General features: G+C 41.0%; 1 protein-coding gene across 1 annotated transcript in view; it reads right to left on the bottom strand.

Moving 5' to 3' along the window:
• The window catches only part of LOC149980102 (uncharacterized), a 60633-nt gene extending 46965 nt beyond the window's left edge, over positions 1-13668 (bottom strand). The window contains exon 1 of the mRNA XM_090188539.1: positions 13219-13668. Coding sequence (XP_090044665.1) covers positions 13219-13668 — 450 coding nt within the window. The remainder of the gene's footprint in view (positions 1-13218) is intronic.
• Positions 13669-22373: the final 8705 nt, after the last annotated feature.

The following is a 22373-nucleotide window of genomic DNA, read 5'->3' as shown; positions in this document are numbered from 1 at the left end:
ACTGACATATTTCAAATACTTCCGATATTTGACATGTAACTGACACATTCACTGATGTGATGTACAACTCTAGAGAAAACCCCTTACTTGAAATAGAACTATTGACCAATATGCCAGTTTATATGTTACAAAAAGGTAAAATGCCTAGATGTCAGCATTTTGATGTTTTCCAATAATAACATGTTGGAAAGTACGTTGACCTAACTGACAGTCAAACAGGAAACAGAAGCATCATTTCTTAAAACCCACATTCAAATGTTCAGTTTAAAGGTATAATAAAACTTTATAGTCAAAGCTGAATGTTTTAAGAAGTCCTGAATAATTTAACAGCGATCTGGTATGTCTATCCGCATTCCTCTCAAGGTAAACTGGGCGGTAGGTACCTAGTTGTGGTTTCACTAATTGTTGGCTGACAGTGTCTCTGTTCCACATTTGTGTTTCTCACAAAAGCATCTAATTCATAATCTGCCAGATCCTGATTTTACTTCCTCAATCCTATCAGATCCTTACACTTGGCACTTTAATACAACATCAAGGTCATTTGAATAGTAACGCATGAAAGTAGAAGCACAGTTAAACATGTCTTCCAATATGCTGTGTTTACAAATGTGATTATCTTGGTTTTCTTGGTTTGTCTAGGAAATAAGGTCAACTAATTACCTCATGTTTCTACCTGCAACTTTCTAAGCATTGCACCTAAAGGACAAGACCACTGGGGCATTTTCAGATGAGGACAAATGTTACAAAACATTCAGAAAGAAGTACAGGAGGCTCTGTATGTCTTTCTTGGACACACATTCTAAGTATGCAGTTGCAGATATTGGAACATAGCCATTTCCTATCCATCATCTATGGTTTTATCCTTGTATGAATGTTGTATTCATCTGAATAATCCACTAATCTGTTTTGTTTTTATCCTCAATACTAGTTTGTATTGTTTGCTAAAAGACTATAGACTTTGTGAGCATTTCATCACATGAAGCAAACCAAGATTATATGCAAGTTCCAAACTTTAGAAACTGGTGCTGGGAAAAAACGTTTTATATACATTGGGGAGAACAAGTATTTGATACACTGCCGATTTTGCAGGTTTCCCTACTTACAAAGCGTGTAGAGGTCTGTAATTTCTATCATAGGTACACTTCAACTGTGAGAGACAGAATCTAAAACAAAAATTCAGAAAATCACATTGTATGATTTTTAATTAATTAATTTGCATTGTATTGCATGACATAAGTATTTGATACATCAGAAAAGCAGAACTTAATATTTGCTACAGAAACCTACAGATCATGCGTTTCCTGTAGTTCTTGACCAGGTTTGACCAGGCAGGTGCCAAAATCAACAGTTCACAATTCCAATGTATCATACTTTCACATCTGATCACAATGTTATTTAATAGATTAACTCCTCTGTGGCAATAATGATGGACCTGACTGCATGTCATATATGTATATATCCACTGTATCATACTTTCACATCTGATCACAATGTTATTTAATAGATTAACTCCTCTGTGGCAATAATGATGGACCTGACTGCATGTCATATATGTATATATATATCTATCATAGGTACACTTCAACTGTGAGAGACAGAATCTAAAACAAAAATTCAGAAAATCACATTGTATGATTTTTAATTAATTAATTTGCATTGTATTGCATGACATAAGTATTTGATACATCAGAAAAGCTGAAATTAATATTTGCTACAGAAACCTTTGTTTGCAATTATAGAGATCATGCGTTTCCTGTAGTTCTTGACCAGGTTTGCACACACTGCAGCAGGGATTTTGGCCCACTCCTCCATACAGACCTTCTCCAGATCCTTCAGGTTTCGGGGCTGTCGCTGGGCAATACGGACTTTTAGCTCCCTCCAAATATTTTATATTGGGTTCAGGTCTGGAGACTGGCTAGGCCACTCCAGGACCTTGAGATGCTTCTTACGGAGCCACTCCTTAGTTGCCCTGGCTGTGTGTTTCGGGTCGTTGTCATTCTGGAAGACCCAGCCACGACCCATCTTCAATGCTCTTACTGAGGGAAGGAGGTTGTTGGCCAAGATCTCGCGTTACATAGCCCATCCATCCTCCCCTCAATACAGTGCAGTTGTCCTGTCCCCTTTGCAGAAAAGCATCCCCAAAGAATGATGTTTCCACCTCCATGTTTCACGGTTAGGATGGTGTTCTTGGGGTTGTACTCATCGTTCTTCTTCCTCCTAACACGGCGAGTCGAGTTTAGACCAAAAAGCTCTATTTTTGTCTCATCAGACCACATGACCTTCTTTCATTCCTCCTCTGGATCATCCAGATGGTCATTGGCAAACTTCAGACTGGCCTGGACATGCGCTGGTTTGACTAGGGGGACCTTACGTGCGCTGCAGGATTTTAATCCATGACGGCGTAGTGTGTTACTAATGGTTTTCTTTGAGACTGTGGTCCCAGCTCTCTTCAGGTCATTGACCAGGTCCTGCCATGTAGTTCTGGGCTGTTCCCTCACCTTCCTCATGATCATTGATGCCCCACGAGGTGAGATCTTGCATGGACACCCAGACCGAGGGTGACTGACCGTCCTATTGAACTTCTTCCATTTTCTAATAATTGCGCCAACAGTTGTTGCCTTCTCACCAAGCTGCTTGCCTATTGTCCTGTTGCCCATCCCAGCCTTGTGCAGGTCTACAATTTTATCCCTGATGTCCTTACACCCACTCTGGTCTTGGCCATTGTGGAAAGGTTGGAGTCTGTTTGATTGAGTGTGTGGACAGGTGTCTTTTATACATGTATCAAGTTCAAACAGGTGCAGTTAATACAGGTGGAGAACAGGAGGGCTTCTTAAAGAAAACAGGTCTGTGAGAGCCGGAATTCTTACTGGTTGGTAGGTGATCAAATACTTATGTCATGCAATAAAATGCAAATTAATTACTTAAAAATCATACAATGTGATTTTCTGTTTTTTTTTGTTTTAGATTCCGTCTCTCACAGTTGAAGTGTACCTATGATAAAAATTACAGACCTCTACATGCTTTGTAAGTAGGAAAACCTGCAAAATCGGCAGTGTATCAAATACAAAATCAACACTATACAATTCCACTGTATGATACATTTATATCTGATCACAATATTATTTAATAGATTAAATCCTTCGTGGCTGTCCTTGTATGCAACAACTGATATTACCTTATTTTTTGAGCATGCAGTATAGTTCAGTATGTGTATTATACATGTATGTTTTAAACAATCATGTTTTGCTCATCCTTATCAATGGTGCCAGTAATTATGGACCTGACTGCATGTCATACTGTATGTAACTGACATATTTCAAATACTTCCGATATTTGACATGTAACTGACACATTCACTGATGTGATGTACAACTCTAGAGGAAACCCCTTACTTGAAATAGAACTATTGACCAATATGCCAGTTTATATGTTACAAAAAGGTAAAATGCAGAGATGTCAGCATTTTGATGTTTTCCAATAATAACATGTTGGAAAGTACGTTGACCTAACTGACAGTCAAACAGGAAACAGAAGCATAATTTCTTAAAACCCACATTCAAATGTTCAGTTTAAAAGTATAATAAAACTTTATAGTCAAAGCTGAATGTTTTAAGAAGTTCTGAATAATTTAAAAGTGATCTGGTATGTCTATCCGCATTCCTCTCAAGGTAAACTGGGCGGTAGGTACCTATTTGTGGTTTCACTAATTGTTGGCTGACAGTGTCTCTGTTCTACATTTGTGTTTCTCACGAAAGCATCTAATTAATAATCTGCCCCATCCTGATTTTAATTCCTCAATCCTATCAGATCATTACACTGTGCACTTTAATACAACATCAAGCAGTTTCGAATAGTACCGCATGAAAGTAGAAGCACAGTTAAACATGTCTTCCAATATGCTGTGTCTAGAAACATGATTATCTTGGTTTGACTAGGAAATAAAGTCAATCATATGCATCATGTTTCTATCTGCAACTTTCAAAGCATTGCAACTAAAGGAAAAGACCACTGGGGTATTTTCAGATGAGGACAAATGTTGCAAAACATTCATAAAGAAGAACAGGAGGCTCTCTATGTCTGTCTTTGACATGCATTCTAAGAATGCAGTTGCAGATATTGGAACACAGCCATTTCCAATCTACAACATACATTTGAAGTCGGAAGTTTACGTACACCTTAGCCAACTACATTTAAACTCAGTTTTTCACAATTCCTGACATTTAATCCTAGTTAAAATCCCCTGTTTTAGATCAGTAAGGATCACTACTTTATTTTAAGAATGTGAAATGTCAAGATAATAGCAGAGAGAATAATTAATTTCAGCTTGTATTTCTTTCGTCACATTCCCAGTGGATCAGAAGTTTACATACACTCAATTAGTATTTTACCAAATTGTTTAACTTGCGTCAAAGGTTTTGGGTAGCCTTCTACAAGCTTCCCACAATAAGTTGTGTGAATTTTGGCCCATTCCTCCTGACAGAGCTGGTGTAACTGAATCAAGTTCGTAGGCGTCTTGGCTCGCAGATGCTTTTTCACTTCTGTCCACAAATTTTATATAGGATTGAGATCAAGGCTTTGTGATGGCCACTTCAATACCTTGACTTTGTTGTCCTTAAACCATTTTGCCACAACTTTGGAAGACCCATTTACGACCAAGCTTTAACTTCCCGGCTGATGTCTTGAGATGTTGCTTCAATATATCCACATAATTTTCCTGTCTCATGATGCCATCTATTTTGTGAAGTGCACCAATTCCTCCTGCAGCAAAGATGCTGCCACCCCACGCTTTCAAGCCTCCCCCTTCAATCCTCCAAACATAACGATGGTCATTATGGCCAAACAGTTCTATTTTTGTTTCATCAGACCAGAGGACATTTCTCCAGAAAGTACAATCTTTGTCCCCATGTGCAGTTGCAAACCGTAGTCTGGCTTTTTTATGGAGGTTTTGGAACAGTGGCTTCTTCCTTGCTGAGTGGCCTTTCAGGTTATGTCGATATTGGACTCGTTTTCCTGTGGATATTGATTTGATCTTTTCGCACCAAAGTAAGTTAATCTCTATGAGACAGAAGGCTTCTCCTTCTTGAGTGGTATGATGACTGCTTGCTTGTTTATACTTGTTTACTATTGTTTGTACAGATGAACGTGGTACCTTGAGTCGTTTGTAAATTGCTCACAAGAATGAACCAGACACAGATTACAATAAGAAAACCAGCCCCGTCGCGACCAGGATGCCTTGCTCCGAGACAGACTAAACAACTTCTTTGCTCGCTTTGAGGACAATACAGTGCCACTGACACGGCCCGCTACCAAAACCTGCGGACTCTCCTTCACTGCAGCCGATGAGAGTAAAACATTTAAACGTGTTAACCTTCGCAAGGCTGCAGGCCCAGACAGCATCCCCAGCCGCGTCCTCAGAGCATGCGCAGGCCAGCTGGCTGTTGTGTTTACGGACATATTCAATCAATCCTTATCCCAGTCTGCTGTTCCCACATGCTTCAAGAGGGCCACCATTGTTCCTGTTCCCAAGAAAGCTAAGGTAACTGAGCTAAACGACTACCGTCCCGTAGCACTCACTTCCGTCATCATGAAGTGCTTTGAGAGACTTGTCAAGGATCATATCACCTCCACCCTACCTGACACCCTAGACCCACTCCAATTTGCTTATCACCCCAATAGGTCCACAGACGACTCAATTGCAACCACACTGCACACTGCCCTAACCCATCTCGACAAGAGGAATACCTATGTGAGAATGCTGTTCATCGACTACAGCTCAGCATTGAACACCATAGTACCCTCAAAACTCGTCATCAAGCTCGAGACCCTAGGTCTCGACCCCGCCTTGTGCAACTGGGTACTGGACTTCCTAACGGGCCGCCCCCAGGTGGTGACGGTAGGTAACAACATCTCCACCCCGCTAATCCTCAGCACTGAGGCCTCACAAGGGTACGTTCTGAGCCCTCTCTTGTACTCCCTGTTCACCCACGACTGCGTGGCCATGCACGCCTCCAAGTCAATCATCAAGTTTGCAGACGACACTAAAGTGGTAGGCTTGATTACCAATAACAATGAGACGGCCTACAGGGAGGAGGTGAGGGCCCTCAGTGTGGTGTCAGGAAAATAACCTCACACTCAACGTCAACAAAACAAAGGAGATGATCGTGGACTTCAGGAAACAGCAGAGGGAGCACCTCCCCTATCCACATTGACAGGACAGTAGTGGAGAGGGTAGTAAGTTTTAAGTTCCTCGGCATACACATCACAGACAAACTGAATTGGTCCACCCACACAGACAGCGTTGGGAAGAAGGTGCAGCAGTGCCTCTTCAACCTCAGGAGGCTGCATCAAAGCAGGGACGAGAGACTGAAAAACAGCTTCTATCTCAAGGCCATCGGACTGTTAAACACCCACCACTAACACTGAGTGGCTGCTGCCAACATCCTGACTCAACTCCAGCCACTTTAATAATATAAAAATTCATTTAAAAAATGTATCACTAGCCACTTTAAACAATGCCACTTCATATAATGTTTACATACCCTACATTACTCATCTCATATGTATATACTGTACTCTATACCATCTACTGGTTTTCCTATGATGTCAAGCAAAGAGGCACTGAGTTTGAAGGTAGGCCTTGAAATACAGGTACACCTCCAAATGACTCAAATTATGTCAATTTGCCTATCAGAAGCTTCTAAAGCCATGACATAATTTTCTGGAATTTTCCAAACTGTTTTAAAGTGATACAATGATACAATGAGTTATAAGCGAAATAATCTGATTGTAAACAATTGTTGGAAAAATTACTTCTCATGCACAAAGTAGATGTCCTAACCGACATGCCAAAACCATAGTTTGTTTAACAAGAAATTTGTGGAATGGTTGAAAAATTAGTTTTAATGACTCCAACCTAAGAGTATGTAAACTTCAGACTTCAACTGTATATGGTCTTCTCCTTGTATAAATGTTGTATTCATCTGAATAAATTCACTAATCTGTAATGTTTTCATGCTCAATATTAAATAGTTTTGTTTGCTAAAAGACTATAGACATTGTGAGCATTTAATCACATGACGCAAACAAAAAAATTAGTTTTAATGACTCCAACCTAAGAGTATGTAAACTTCAGACTTCAACTGTATATGGTCTTCTCCTTGTATAAATGTTGTATTCATCTGAATAAATTCACTAATCTGTATTGTTTTTATCCTCAATACTAGTTTGTATTGTTTGCTAAAAGACTATAGACTTTGTGAGCATTTCATCACATGAAGCAAACAAAGATTATATGCAAGTTCCAAACTTTAGAAACTGGTGCTGGGAAAAAACGTTTTATATACATTGGGGAGAACAAGTATTTGATACACTGCCGATTTTGCAGGTTTCCCTACTTACAAAGCGTGTAGAGGTCTGTAATTTCTATCATAGGTACACTTCAACTGTGAGAGACAGAATCTAAAACAAAAATTCAGAAAATCACATTGTATGATTTTTAATTAATTAATTTGCATTGTATTGCATGACATAAGTATTTGATACATCAGAAAAGCAGAACTTAATATTTGCTACAGAAACCTACAGATCATGCGTTTCCTGTAGTTCTTGACCAGGTTTGACCAGGCAGGTGCCAAAATCAACAGTTCACAATTCCACTGTATCATACTTTCACATCTGATCACAATGTTATTTAATAGATGAACTCCTCTGTGGCAATAATGATGGACCTGACTGCATGTCATATATGTAACAGATGTATTTTAAATACGTCCGATTTTTGACATTTAACTGACACGTCCACTGATTCCTATATGTGGCATGTCTGAAAGACTATACACATTGTGTACATTTAATCACACGAATCATACAAAGGTTATATGTAAATTCCAAACTGTAATGGCAGTCTTTTCCACAGCTTCTGCAGGTAAAATGTTTGTCTTATTCAAAGAAATCAAGACAGTAGTAACTTCCTGGCACGAAGTGGTGGTTATTCTGGTTACTGTGGTTATTGTTATATTGCTCAACTGGTATTGTTAGTTCTGTCACTTTACAGAAAATGAGAGACAATCAACTATTGAGAGTATTTTATTACGTCTCTATGTGCTATTTAATCCATTTATTATAAGTAATAGACAACACACAGTACCAGTCATAAGTTTGGACACACCTACTCATTCAAGGGGTTTTCTTTATTTTTACTATTTTCTACAATGTAAATTAATAGTGAAGACATCAAAACTATGAAATAGCATATTTGGAATCATGTAGTAACAAAAAAAAAGTGTTATAAAAACAAGTCTGAATATATTTTAGATTTTACATTCTTTGAAGTATCCATTTGCCTTGATGACAGCTTGGCCCACTTTTGTCACACTGGTACTGTGTGTGTATATATATATATATATATATATATATATGCAACAGATTTGTTTTCCTTTTTTTCAGTATTATATTATAGAATTTATTTGGTATTAAATGCACTATTCTTACTGTTGTCACTGTTGTTTTCATAATGTTTATGTGTGTCACTTTGCTTTGGCAACGTTGACCTTGTCATTCATGCGATTAAAGGATATTGAATTACAGAGAGAGAGAAAGAGAGAGAGCGCGAGAGAGAGTGTGAGAGAGAGAGAGAGAGATGGAGGGTGTGGTCACCCTGAGGCACAAGTGTGTTTGTCACATCTTGGTTGTTGAGAAACCAGCCCTCCCATGTGTACTTCCTGATATCAGAATGTATACTGCAAAACAATGTTCAACCAGTGGCGGTCGGTGACATTTAAAATGAGGGGCTTATTTCTATTACAACATATTGGTTGACTGTCATTCATATTCCATTCACCTAGCTCAATGTAACATTGTTAGGTTTAGGCTACTACATGATACTCAAATTTTCCTATACCCATTATGAGGTTGCTACAACCTAGACTATAAATACAAGTTTACAACGTAGCTGCACAGGTCAAGAGAAAAATTATAGAAATCAAGGTGACAGACAGTGACACATTCAATACCGCCTTGCACACTCTTGCCTGCATATATAGCTGATCTAGGGTATAATCATTAGTCCAACCGTTGCAAACGAGAGTTTCTATTCGACAAATTCAGGAATGTTTATCCCCATTTCGTTCCGTTTGCTTCCATTTAAGAAACCTTTTCCCACATAATCGGCGGAATGAAAACACACCTGATCACTAACAAACACAGTTCACTTTCATAGCAGCCACATAAAAACATAATGATCATTTTGTATAAGTCTCGCATCTACTTGCTCTCCTCCTCTCAGCTTTTCCCTTGTGGACTTCAGAGGACAACATATCAGCTGTCTGTGACCAGACCAAAAATAATTTTTGTCACCGTATTAGCTAACGTCATAATCAACATCAGACCAGAGACTTGTGTGTCTCATGGTCTGAGAGTCCTTTAGGTGCCTTTTGGCAAACTCCAACTGAGTTGTCATGTGCGTTTAGTGGCTTCCGTCTGGCCCATCTACCTTAAAGGCCTGATTGGTGGAGTGCTGCAGAGATGGTTGTCCTTTTGGTAGGTTCTCCCATCTGCACAGAGGAACACTAGAGCTCTGTCAGAGTGACCATTGGTTTCTTGGTCACCTCTCTGACCAAGGCCCTTCTCCCCCGATTGCTCAGTTTGGCCGGGTGGCCAGCTTTAGGAAATCTCGGGGGTTCCAAACTTCTTCCAATTAAGAAAGATGGAGGCCACTGTGTTTTTGCGGATCTTCAATGCTGCAGAAATGTTTTCGTACCCTTCCCCAGATCTGTGCTTTGACACAATCGTGTCTCGGAGCTCTAAGGACAATTTCTGCGACCTCATGGCTTGGTTTTTGCTCTGACATGGACTGTCAACTGTGGGACCTTATACAGACAGGTGTGTGCCTTTCCAAATCATGCCAATCAATTTAATTTTCTACAGGTGGACTCCAAGTTGTAGAAACATCTCAAGGGTGATCAATGGAAACAGGATGCATCTGAACTCAAATTCGGATCTCATAGCAAAGGGTCTGAATACTTTTGTAAATAAGGCATTTCTGTTTTTTATATTGAATACGTTTGCAAAAATGTCTAAAAACTTGTTTTTGCTTCGTCATGATGTGGTATTGTGTGTAGATTGCTGTTGAGTATATTTTTTAAATAAATTCTAGAACTTTTCAGCGTAACAAAATGTGGAAAGGGTCAAGGGATCTGAATACCTTCGGAAGTCACTGCATGTGTTTATCATGTATTCTTAGCTTCACCACAGCTGTTTTGACTGGTACTTTTTGGTGAACTACTTGTTCTGTGGTAACTGTAACAAAATAAATAAGTTACATTTAAACCAATAAAAGCAATTGAAATTCTGTATTTTACAAATACGATGTATAAAACAAGATTGTAAAGAATGAATTAGAACAGTCTAAGAAATTAACTCTTAATATTTTTCAGAGACAAGCATTTCTGGTGGGGTTGAAAATGTGTCACTCTGGCAGCAAGACTCCCTCAAGGTCTCCACCTCTGGGTGCAGAAGCATCACTGTCTCTGAAAATATAAGCTAAGACCGTATATAGATCAGGATTCATACACATTTTGAGAGATGGAATTTCATTACTTTTATATGACTTCTCCATGACTTTTAACCACATTTTCATGACCAATACATCTCCATGTACAGTATACATGAAAAAGTAAGCATAAATATGGTATTTATGCTTACCTTTCATTCGTTTTTATTGCTGTTTAGGTGTTGAGGCATTTGACAAGAATGTGCAGGTAAATGAAAAGGAATCTAATTTTGGACTCAAGTGTCTATTGACTGCCACCTGTGAGGAGTGACTGCTTTTGTTTTTGGGTCCTCTCTGTCCCTTTCTGTCCCCTACCTAACCTGGTCTTTCTGTCACTCAGTGGGAGGTTTGTTGGGGAATGTGCACTTTGTGACTTCAGGGCAACACATGGGTGTCATTCAAAAGAGCTCATGTACTGAGAGGATCGGTCAGATTACTAGGGTTGTATTAGAATACATACACAGTTCAAGAAAGAGTTAAGAAAAAAATTATCAAATAAACTTAGGTAAAAAATCATTTTAAAAAATACAATAAAATAACAATCACAAGGCTATATACAGGGGGTGCCGGTGCCGAGTCAATGTGCGGGGGCACAGGTTAGTTGAGGTCATTTGTACATGTAGGTAGGGGTGAAGGGATTATGCGTAGATAACAAACAACGAGTTCTTATATCTTTAGATATTAAGCTTTAAAAGAATGATTCAGCATTCAAGTGTCTACAATTCCACCTCCAAGTGCACAGTAGGCCTCTGCAAAGAACTACGAGCAACTACAAGGGGTGTACTGTTGAGTTAGATTAGATAGAACCCGTAGAGAAAACACCACCAGTGTTGTGTGCACACACTTAAGGTCTGACACTACTGATGTCAACAAATAATGTAGACTGATCTTTTCTTTACTCAGTTAGACAAATAGTTGTATAGAGTATAAAATATCACTTTTATTGCCAGTTATTGATAGCACAGTATGATATTAGTTTATACTCTTTCGTTGAATGGGGGTAAGAGGGGAGTAGTTGTGAAAATACTTCTTACTGACGCTAAATTGCGTAAGGGGTTCGACAATTGCTTATGACAATAGAGCATGCACCTCAGAATCATAAAACACGGGACGAGATGTTAAAAACTGAACATTGTGCCAATAGATGGTATGCACTCACATGAGAATTGCCGTGATGTTGACAGAGTGGCATGGGAGGTTTATTTCTTAGACTGGGTTAAGATGTCCATTTTGGGACACATCCTCAGTAGTGTGCCTTCGAATCAGTGGGTGTTTCGGCCTTTAATCACTAAACACCCTCATCAAAGGTGGCCAGCTAAAGGGTGATCAAGCCTTAGCTTTGTGACCCATGCCCAATTAAGATTTCCTACGGGACTATGCAAGGCAGGGGTGTCCTCTTCCCTGAGCCAGCCCTACAGCTGACCGCATACCTCATATGCCCTCCTCAAGTTGGAGGGATCTGAATTAGGTTCTCAGGTGGGGGTGGGGGTCATGAAGTTATAGCCCAGCAAGGGTCCTTCCGTTTGATCCAGATCCACTGGCTGCCTCTTTCAGCTGCTTGAGAAACTGCTCTGACGGTCTGCCGCAGAGCCTGTCCATGGATTCCAAGTTCTTTCAGCAACCTGATGGTGGATTCAGCAACCTGACCATTGGTTGGTAGAAGGTTGGTAGAAGCAATCTCAGGTGGAAAAATTAGTTGCTGGCCAATTTCGACAAGCATCTTCCAGTCCCGGCCATGGCTTGGTGTCCAGTTTCTGGCTTCGTAGGAGGATGCTTGGGCCTTTTCTATCCCTCCCGGATGAATGTTGTTGTTTTGACGGGATTGCTTGTTTTTGGAGGTAATGAATTGGTTGCACTCCTCTTGGTCTCAAGTGCTGTATCCAGGCTCTTGAGGACCTGATTGTGCCTCCAGGTGTAGCGGCCTTGTGAGAGGCTGGTCTTGCAACCTGTCATTATATGCCTGAGAGTCGCTGGAGCTGGGCAGAGGGGGCAGGTCGGGTCCTCGCCATACCATTGATGTAGGTTTTTTTGTGATGGAAGCACATCATAAACAGCTCTTATGATGAAGCTGATATTGCTTGCCTCCATTTGCCAAAGCTCACTCCAGTTGATCTTTCTCCTCTCCAGGCCTTCCCACCGCGTCCATTGCCCTTGTTTAGCAAGAGAGACAGCCTTTGCACTTCTTGCAGTCTCCTCCTGTCTGCGCACCTCCTCGACCACCAGCTTCTTGCGTTCAGATGTTGTTGCCTTATGGAACGTTGGTTTGCTTGCTGCCAGGCCAAAGCCTCGTCTTCCATGCTGGATATTCCCCACCATGTCTTGGTGTCTCAGGGCTGATGTTGCTTGCTGCACAGCCTTGGATTATGTCAATTTCCGTCCAGTTTGTAGGGGAGGTGCAGCCTTGCTAATGGTCTGGTCTTTGGAGTCATTCAATGTCATCTGAAGTCTTACTTTAGAGCACTTGTACTCCTACGTTAGACTTGTAAGAGGTAGTTCAAGGACCCCTTTGCCATAGAGGCCGATGTTACTCAGGCATCGTGGGACACCTAGCCATTTCTTCACGTATGAGGTAATGTTTGCTCCATCTTCTCTACTGTTGTTATTGGGACCTCACAGACGGTGAGTGGCCACATTACCCGAGGGAGAAGTCCAAACTGTAGGCACCAAACCTTGAGCTTCCCAGGCAGGGTCTTGTTGATGTTCTCAAGACCGTCGGCGATGTCCTGCCTTACTTGCTGCACTTGATCTTTATCCCGGAGGCTTTCGTTGTACCATCTACCCAGGCTCTTGACGGGTTGCTCAGACACTGTTGGTATCGGATCATCTCCAATGCAGAACCTCACATCTTTAAGCTGTCCCTTGACTATGGAGATGCTTCGAGATTTGCTTGGCTTGATTTTCATCTGGGCCCACTTGATGTAATCCTGCAGTTTTGCAAGTAGCCGCCTGGTGCATGTTGCAGTGGTGGTCAGTGTAGTCATGTCATCCATGTAGGCTCGGATAGGTGGGAGACGGAGCCCTTCCTTAGTTCTCTCACCGCCGACCACCCATCTCGATGCCCTGATGATGACTTCCATGGCCATAGTGAAGGCCAGCGGTGAAATTGTACAGCCTGCCATTATGCCTACTTCCAAGCGCTGCCATGTTGTTGTGAAGTCAGGTGTTGTGAAACACAATTGCAGGTCTTGGAATTAGGCCTTTACCAGTGTAGTGATGGGTTCTGGTACGTGGAAAATGTTGAAGGATTCCCAGAAGAGTTCATGGGGAACTGAGCCAAAAGGCATTGGCCAGGTCGAGGAAGATGACATAGAGGTCTCTCTTGTCCTTCTTAGCTGTTTGGAGCTGGTGCCAAATCATACTGGTATGTTCCAGGCAACCAGAGAAAGCAGGAATGCCTGCTTTCTGTACAGATATATCAATGTACTTGTTCCTTTCCAGGTAAGTGGATAACCTCTGTGCTATTAAACTGAAAAATATCTTCCCTTCGACGTTGAGAAGGGAGATTGGTCGGAATTGACTGATGTCTGTCGCAGGGGCGGCAGGGTAGCCTAGTGGTTGAAGGATTCCCAGAAGAGTTCATGGGGAACTGAGCCAAAATGCATTGGCCAGGTCGAGGAAGATGACATAGAGGTCTCTCTTGTCCTTCTTAGCTGTTTGGAGCTGGTGCCAAATCATACTGGTATGTTCCAGGCAACCAGAGAAAGCAGGAATGCCTGCTTTCTGTACAGATATATCAATGTACTTGTTCCTTTCCAGGTAAGTGGATAACCTCTGTGCTATTAAACTGAAAAATATCTTCCCTTCGACGTTGAGAAGGGAGATTGGTCGGAATTGACTGATGTCTGTCGCAGGGGCGGCAGGGTAGCCTAGTGGTTAGAGCGTTGAACTAGTAACCGGAAGGTTGTGAGCTGAGCCCCCGAGCTGACAAGGTACAAATCTGTCGTTCTGCCCCTGAACAGGCAGTTAACCCACTGTTCCCAGGCCGTCATTGAAAATAAGAATTTGTTCTTAACTGACTTTCCTGGTTAAATAAAGGTAAAAAAAAATAAAAAATCCTTCTCTTTTGGGATTAGCACACCACCAGCCCTTCGCCATGCCTTTGGTATTATTTCCTTCTGCCACACTATCCTCATGAGCCTCCAAAGAAAGCGTAGAACATCCGGGGCGTTCTTGTAGAGCTTGTATGGTACTCCATTAGGCCCAGGAGCCGAGGCCGCTCTTGCTCGTCGGACAACGTTCTCTACTTCCTTCCATTTTGAAGGGTCAGTGTCCAGATTGAATTCTGGTGGTTGAATAGGTGGGATGTCATGTGGGATGATTATCTGCTCATGCCTTTTCATGTCCTGGTGGACCTTTTCCAGGTGTTCTTCCAGTTCTGCCGTTTTTAGGATTCCGCACTTTTCCTTTGTGAAGAGGTCTTTGACAAACTTAAAGTTTTTTTATAGAACCATGTTCTTGAGTGTTCCTTCTTCCTACGAAGTTTCCTAAAGTTTTCCGCTCTTTGCAAGGTTGCCAGCCGACATTTGATGTCTGCTTGGAGTAGCATGAGACCTTCTCTCTCTTCATCAGAGGCCTTCTTCCACTGCTTTCTCAGCTGCCTTCTCACTCTGACAAGTATCTCGATCTCTTGCTGCCTCCTAGATTTGGGTGGCGCTGGTGGTGTCTTGCCACTTCTCCTTTCGTTTACTCCAAAGCGCTCTTCTCCGTAGTGGTAGATAATGTCTCCCATCCTTTCAAGCTTTTTCTATGCTGTTCCTACCTGTTGTTCCAAGATTTTTGTCAGGTCGTTGTTGAGTGTTTCCCACTCTCTCTTTTCAACAGCTTTGGGCCACTTCACACTCGGTCTGTGCCCTTTGATCTTTTTCTATTTTAGAGGTCTCTGTGGTTGGCTGAGTTCATCCACTGGCATTTCTGTGCTTGTGTTATCCTCCTCCGTTACAGGGGTGCTGATGCTCTGCGAACTTTGGTTTGCGTCCCGTCGCTGTGCTTCATTCGACTGATTTGACTGGCTGCGTCGTAAGAAGTACTGGTCAATGCGAGGTCCCTGTCTCTGCTCTCCCAAGCACCTTTTCCTCCCTTGATGGATCCTTAACCCCCTTGCCGATGTTACTCTCTCCCAACCACAGCTGCACACCTGAAGTGTGTGTCCTGCTGCTGTTATGGTTGTCTCATGTGCTGTGTTCCTACTCGTAGTCATTTCCGTTCCTGGGTCCGTAGCCGTGTGTTCAGTCTTTGAGACATCTTGCGTCCCAGCTCTCGCAGGCTCTAGGGGTATGTTCATTTGTTGACTTTCAGTAGCACTTAGCGGGAGTCTCCAACATACTGAAGCAGCGTCGGAGACTGCCAACATGGGTAGCTAGCCCATGACAGCCCCAGTGGGGTCTATTCCCTCCGATCACTCCAAGCTGTCACACAGACTTTCCTATGTTGCCAGCTGCCCTTTCACAGCAGTCACTGGACTGGTCCAGATAATCAGAATCATAAAACATGGGACGAGATGTTAAAAACTGTCCATTGTGCCAATAGATGGTATGCACTCACATGAGATTTGCCATGATGTTGACAGAGTGGCATGGGAGGTTTACTTCTTTGACTGGGTTAAGATGTACATTTTGGGACAAATCCTCAGTAGTGTGCCTTCGATTCAGTGGGTGTTTCGGCCTTTAATCACTAAACACCCTCATCAAAGGTGGCCAGCTAAAGGGTGATCAAGCCTTAGCTTGTGTCCCATGCCCAATTAAGATTTCCCATGGGACTATGCAAGGCAGGGGCGTCCTCTTCCCTGAGCCAGCCCTACAGCTGACCGCAGACCCCATAATTTAATTGAAAAGGATTAATGAATATAGAGTCAAATAAACATTGTTTCTTCCATCATTGAGAATACTGTCATGGGACTTCTAAATTATTGTCATGGAACTTCTAAATTATTGTCATGGGACTTCTAAATTATTGTCATGGGACTTCTAAATTATTGTCATGGGCCTTCTGAGTTTGTCTGATCACACCAGCATTGTCCATAAGCATTTACAGTGCCTTGCGAAAGTATTCGGCCCCCTTGAACTTTGCGACCTTTTGCCACATTTCAGGCTTCAAACATAAAGATATAAAACTGTATTTTTTGTGAAGAATCAACAATAAGTGGGACACAATCATGAAGTGGAACGACATTTATTGGATATTTCAAACTTTTTTAACAAATCAAAAACTGAAAAATTGGGAATGCAAAATTATTGTGTGTGCTGAGGATTCCCCGCCTCCATGTTGTTCTCTGACGTAGTCAGTGGGTAACGTAAGCGAATAGATTTCTGTATGAGGGCTGATAAACTAATTATAGAAATCTGAGAAATAGAGCGTTTGGCTAAACGCACTGCTATTTCTGCCTTGCGCGTTTCAGACGAGGGTAGGCTCGGTCATTACGAATTTCTCGAGCGAGGACAAAGAGCCAGCCGATTGAAATTCAGGAGATATAAGCTTGACCAGCGATATATATATATATATATCTGTCTCTCTCGCGAGTAGACCAAGGCGCATTTCGTTGTTGCCGCGTGTTCCGGTTAAAACATCGTCAAAAAACGGCGAAAAGGGTTTGAACATAATACATTATAAGTCAAACCCTTCCCTTGCCAAGGGAATCCTATGTGCTACGTTCAAATCCTCCCCATTGCGGAACAGAAGTCCCGCCCCGGGTAGTTCCGTTTGATTTCAGCGTGTGAAATCATTGACTGCTATAGTGAGCCCAGTATATTCGTTCATGAAGAATTATTCAGGTCACACTCAAGTCATAACTTATGATATCCAGACGGATATCAATGTCTTATCCAATTAAACTAATAAGTGTAAATCTGGCCATTTACATTCTGAAATAGATCTTTTATCTTTTTCCAAACTAACCTAGATGAAGCAACGTCTCAGGTTAATTAAAGTTTTATTCTCAAATAGCCTATACAGGAATGAAAAACCATTCAGTAATCCAGTACTGACAGAAGCCCCACACCAGCGGGAATCCCATGTGGCTTCAGCCTTAGGGAGAAGTGTACCATAGTGGTGGTGAATGTTCCCAACATTTGATCTACTGTTTACACTTATGACATCCAATAATCAATGGAGATTGTATGGATTATCGTCTCATTCAATTTAATAAATTAAATTGTTGAACATAACTTAATGTTCTTCCAATCAAATGCCCTCTTCACAACTGTGTTGATGAGTTTGGACCATGAAAGGTCCTTAGTGATGTGGACTTTGAGGAACTTGACGCTATTGAAGCTATCAAACTTGAAGCTCCACTACAGGATGCCACAATTGCCTAGTTAGAAGTTGAACACATGGGCTTGATGCTCTTAACTGTCCATATACTTTTCTTGTGTGGGAGGAGGAGGCAAGGATCAAGGGGTTTACTGATGGTGAGAATTGGTGGTCTCATCAATGAACGTTAATTTGCCCAACAGTTTTGATATATGTTCATCATAATCCATTACACCCCATATTATGCTACTTAGTAATAATATAGAAATATACTTTTCATACTACAAAAACAAGCATACAACGTTTCTAAACGAAACTTTATTTTCAATATAAGAAACTTATTTTGTGGAGTGATTGATACTACTAAAGGACAGAATGAAACTTAAAAAGAGACAATTTCATGGCATTAATTAAGGAGCTTGATGGAGGTTTGCAAAATATATATATATATTGCGTTTTTGGTTTTGAATAAGAGAGATCTATGTCTTTAGTGTTCAGAAGCTATATAGTGCTCATGCAGTGTGTGAGCGGTGTATGATGCTATGTGCTTCTCATTTCTTCTTTTGCATTTTCCCATCTTGGATATATGGATCTATCTACACACTTTCCCCTGCTGTCGTTGATATCCCCATATAGTTTTGTACTCCATATGTTGCATTAGGTATTGTATAATTTGAATGACCATATTGCAAAAACACCTGGCACATTTTTTAAACTAACTTGAGGTATTATTCGTATTGATGGTATCGCTCAGAATATGAACTGGTATTTTTCAATGTTGAGTGTGAGTCACCATTTTCTACTGCGTGTAAAAATTGGAACACTACTTTCTCAAAGAAAAAAAACAAGATTTAATGTTTCATTCAAAACGTTTATTTAATGACAGATAGAAAGATAAATAGATAGATGGACAGGAATACTGAACAAACGTATAAATGCAACATGTGAAGTGTTCATATGCCACAACTATTATGGGGGGTGGATTATCTTGGCAAAGGATAAATTCTCACTAACAGAGATGAAAACAAATTTGTGCACAACATTTGAGAAAAATATTTTTTTTCAACCCAATTACATGACCCAAAATAGAATTATCATAAAGGTATTTGGTATTTGGTCTTGGTGAATTTAAAAACAGATATAAAGTAGTTACAATAAGTTAATAATTAAAAATGCAACTATGATCAAATAACACAATAAAAAAAAGTATACAAAAGGATTAGGATGTCACATGTTGTAGGAACAGTTTTCTAATCTTTCAGTTATTTTCCGTATTAATCTAACAGATAAAACATGTGCAAGCTGCTGTGTGCAAGATGCAAATAAATAAGTAATGTCTATATGGTTAAGTATAAATACAATCACTTGTAAGCAAAGGTATATGCATTTAATATTCATAAGCAGAAAAAAAAACTATATGATTTCTTAAGGAATGTCACAAATATCATACTTGACATCAAAATGTACAATTAGGTGTGTTTTGTTTGTGTATGTACTTGGGGGAATGTACATGAAATACATATATATTTTGCCAATTAACACAGGCACAATCCATTGTGCATTCTTCTGCCAAAGCAGGTCCTTAATCATAAGGCTGTCTCTATGAGAGCTGGAAAACCGTTCATTGGTGAAAAAGATGCCATAGGAGCTATGACACAGGCTGTTAGTTAGCCAGCAACTGTACCATTAGCAGTGCCAAAGTGAGAGGCAAGAAAGCCAGACAGAAGGCAGTGGGTCGGGGAGCACTTCCTGAATTGACTGATGACTCTGAAAAAGTAGGAAAAATAAAGATATGGTTCAGTGAATGATGAAAGTAGATTGTATTTTCTGTTGTTTCTGTTCAAATGTTGAATTTGCTCTTACAGATGTGTAGTTGTATTGTGACAATTAATACATACCAACATTGACGCTGCCCGGTAGGATGTTCAGGGAGGTGGAACTGATGGTGAAAGTTGCCTGTGCACTGCATGTGCTGGGAACCGAAGATTTGTTACTGAACACGAGAGTCATGTTGGTAACTACAGATCCACTCCTAGGAAAGAAAATGGACAACCCACAGAAATCATTATCATCACTGTCATAATCAAAGTATTTAAGTCGGTAACAAGAATTCATACTTACTTGAATGAGTTGACAATGGAACGAAGGAAGCTTGGGGTTCTAGAAAAAATCTTGTTCACCTGCATTGAAATATTAAAATATGATTACCAAAGCTTAACCGCATTTGCGTAAAAATTAAAACAGGGCCAGAACTCAAAGAGTCAAAACACCAAGCGCTACAAAAAGGTGCCCCAGACTCTTCTGCTAATTGGGATACTTTAGCTGTTTTTTTTCTGAGAGAGGGAAATGGTGTAAATCAAGAGGACTTGATGTGTTCTGAAAAATGAGATGTTGAGGATTATAATAAATAACACTTTGATGTCATAGAACAAAGCCCAGACTGCTCAAGATTGACCTTGAAATTGGATGCCTGTCCATGTCGTAAAGACATCGGGAAATCCCATAATCCCATAACAACAGATACAAAGGTTGCAGGTTCAATACCAGTTGTAGACACTAGTTTATTATGTTTTTGTTTCAACTCTATCCCAAACATTAACCGTTAACTTAACCTTTCGGAATGAATGCCTAAACATACTGTTTTAACCCTATCCAAAACCTTAACCATTAACGGAAAATGTGTCATCCTATACATGAATGCTGACATGCAATACAACGTCAAATTTCAAAGATGCTCCAAATTTCAAAGTTAGGAATACGCCACTCAAAAACTGTCTTTTAGTGTTTGTTTCATTAGTCCATTGTTGAAATAATCCCCAAAATGTTTTGAAGATATTTAACATTCAAAATACAGAAACACAGCAGGTATGATCCATTTTGCATCATAAGATGCTGCGTCTGCTTCATATGATGCAAAATGCATCACAGTGGCTGTATTTCTGCATTTAAAAGTTGTTTAATATCTTAATGACTTGATTACTGACATGCAAAACTGTAAATATTTCCCATGTTGTGCACATTGTACTCTGTGTTGCCCATAACAGCTGTTAGGCAGGCACAAGGGTTCATAGGCAGGCACAAGTTTTCATGTCCACTAAGAAGACCGTAAAAAAAAGTCTGGACATTGTTCTCAATGGGGAGGTCCCAGAGTACGATAACTTTGTACTGAATAATCTTTGGTTCTATCTAACAATAGGATGCCAACTCATATCCAGTCTCTTTGGTGTGGTTTGTATTGATGAAAAGGCTTCTGGATACTTACCTCTGAGACCACTTTGCCAGCCAGAGCCTTGAATGCTGAAGAGGACGGGTTGGCAAGATCCGAGGTGAATATCTCATTGAGACTGAACCGAAGAATCAGGGTTCCTTCACTAGAAGAAGGAGGGTCAGTTGGTGCGAAAGCAGTGGTGGTGGCTGCTGCCGGACCAGTGGTGGTGGTGGCTGCTGCCGGACCAGTGGTGGTGGTGGCTGCTGCCGGACCAGTGGTGGTGGTGGTTGCTGCCGGAACAGAGGTGGTGGTGGTTGCTACCGGAACAGAGGTGGTGGTGGTTTTTACCGGAACAGCAGTGGTGGTGGTTGCTGCCGGAACAGCGGTGGTGGTGGTTGCTACCGGAACAGCGGTGGTGGTGGTTGCTGCCGGAACAGCGGTGGTGGTGGTTGCTGCCGGAACAGCGGTGGTGGTGGTTGCTACCGGAACAGCAGTGGTGGTGGTTTTTACCGGAACAGCAGTGGTGGTGGTTGCTACCGGAACAGCGGTGGTGGTGGTTGCTGCCGGAACAGCGGTGGTGGTGGTTTTGGCCACTGCCGGAGGGGTCGTAGTGACATCTGCAGTTGGAGCAGCAGTTGTTGCAGCGGAGGTGGTTGCATTAGTCATTGTAGTAGCGCCTGAAAAATGCAACATTCAATGCAATGCATTTTACAATTATAAAAATAAATTAACAATTTTATTGGTCACATACACGTGTTTAGCAGATGTTACTGCGTGTGTAGCGAAATGCTTGTGCTTCTGGTTCCGACAGTGCAGCAATATCTAACAAGCAATATCTAACAATTTAACAACATATTCCGCAAACACACAAATCTAAGTAACGAATGGATTTAAGAATATATAAATATATGGGTGAGCAATATCAGATTGGCATAGACAAAAATACAGTAGAATATTATAGAATACTTTTATAAACATATGAGATAAAGTGCCTGATCAGTTGTGTTTTGGGATCTCATGAAGGACAGAATAATAACATAACTGTATCTTTGAATGTATATACAGTATTTCCAAGTTGTCAGGGTCATACCCACATTTTGGGGAATTGACATGATTAAATTTGAAACCATTTGTGAGAAGATGTAATGTGATGTTAGACTTCTAAATTAGAGAATTGTTTTTCATATGAAGTCTTAAACAAGCCAGTGGCCACGCCTACGTAAGCACAGACATTACGACAAAAGGAGGGAACACCCCTTTTCCCCCGAGTGCATAAAACCCACTCGTGAGAAAATGTACAAATAGTCAAGAAAACGCAGGGACGGGAGTCCCCACGTTGAAATGGCAACTACTCTACAGAACAAGCAGACG

Source organism: Oncorhynchus mykiss, chromosome 10 (genome assembly GCF_057628025.1).
Source record: "Oncorhynchus mykiss isolate SJ-2025 chromosome 10, ASM5762802v1, whole genome shotgun sequence".
Classification (NCBI taxonomy): domain Eukaryota; kingdom Metazoa; phylum Chordata; class Actinopteri; order Salmoniformes; family Salmonidae; genus Oncorhynchus; species Oncorhynchus mykiss.
This window is presented reverse-complemented; position numbering and strand designations above follow the sequence as displayed.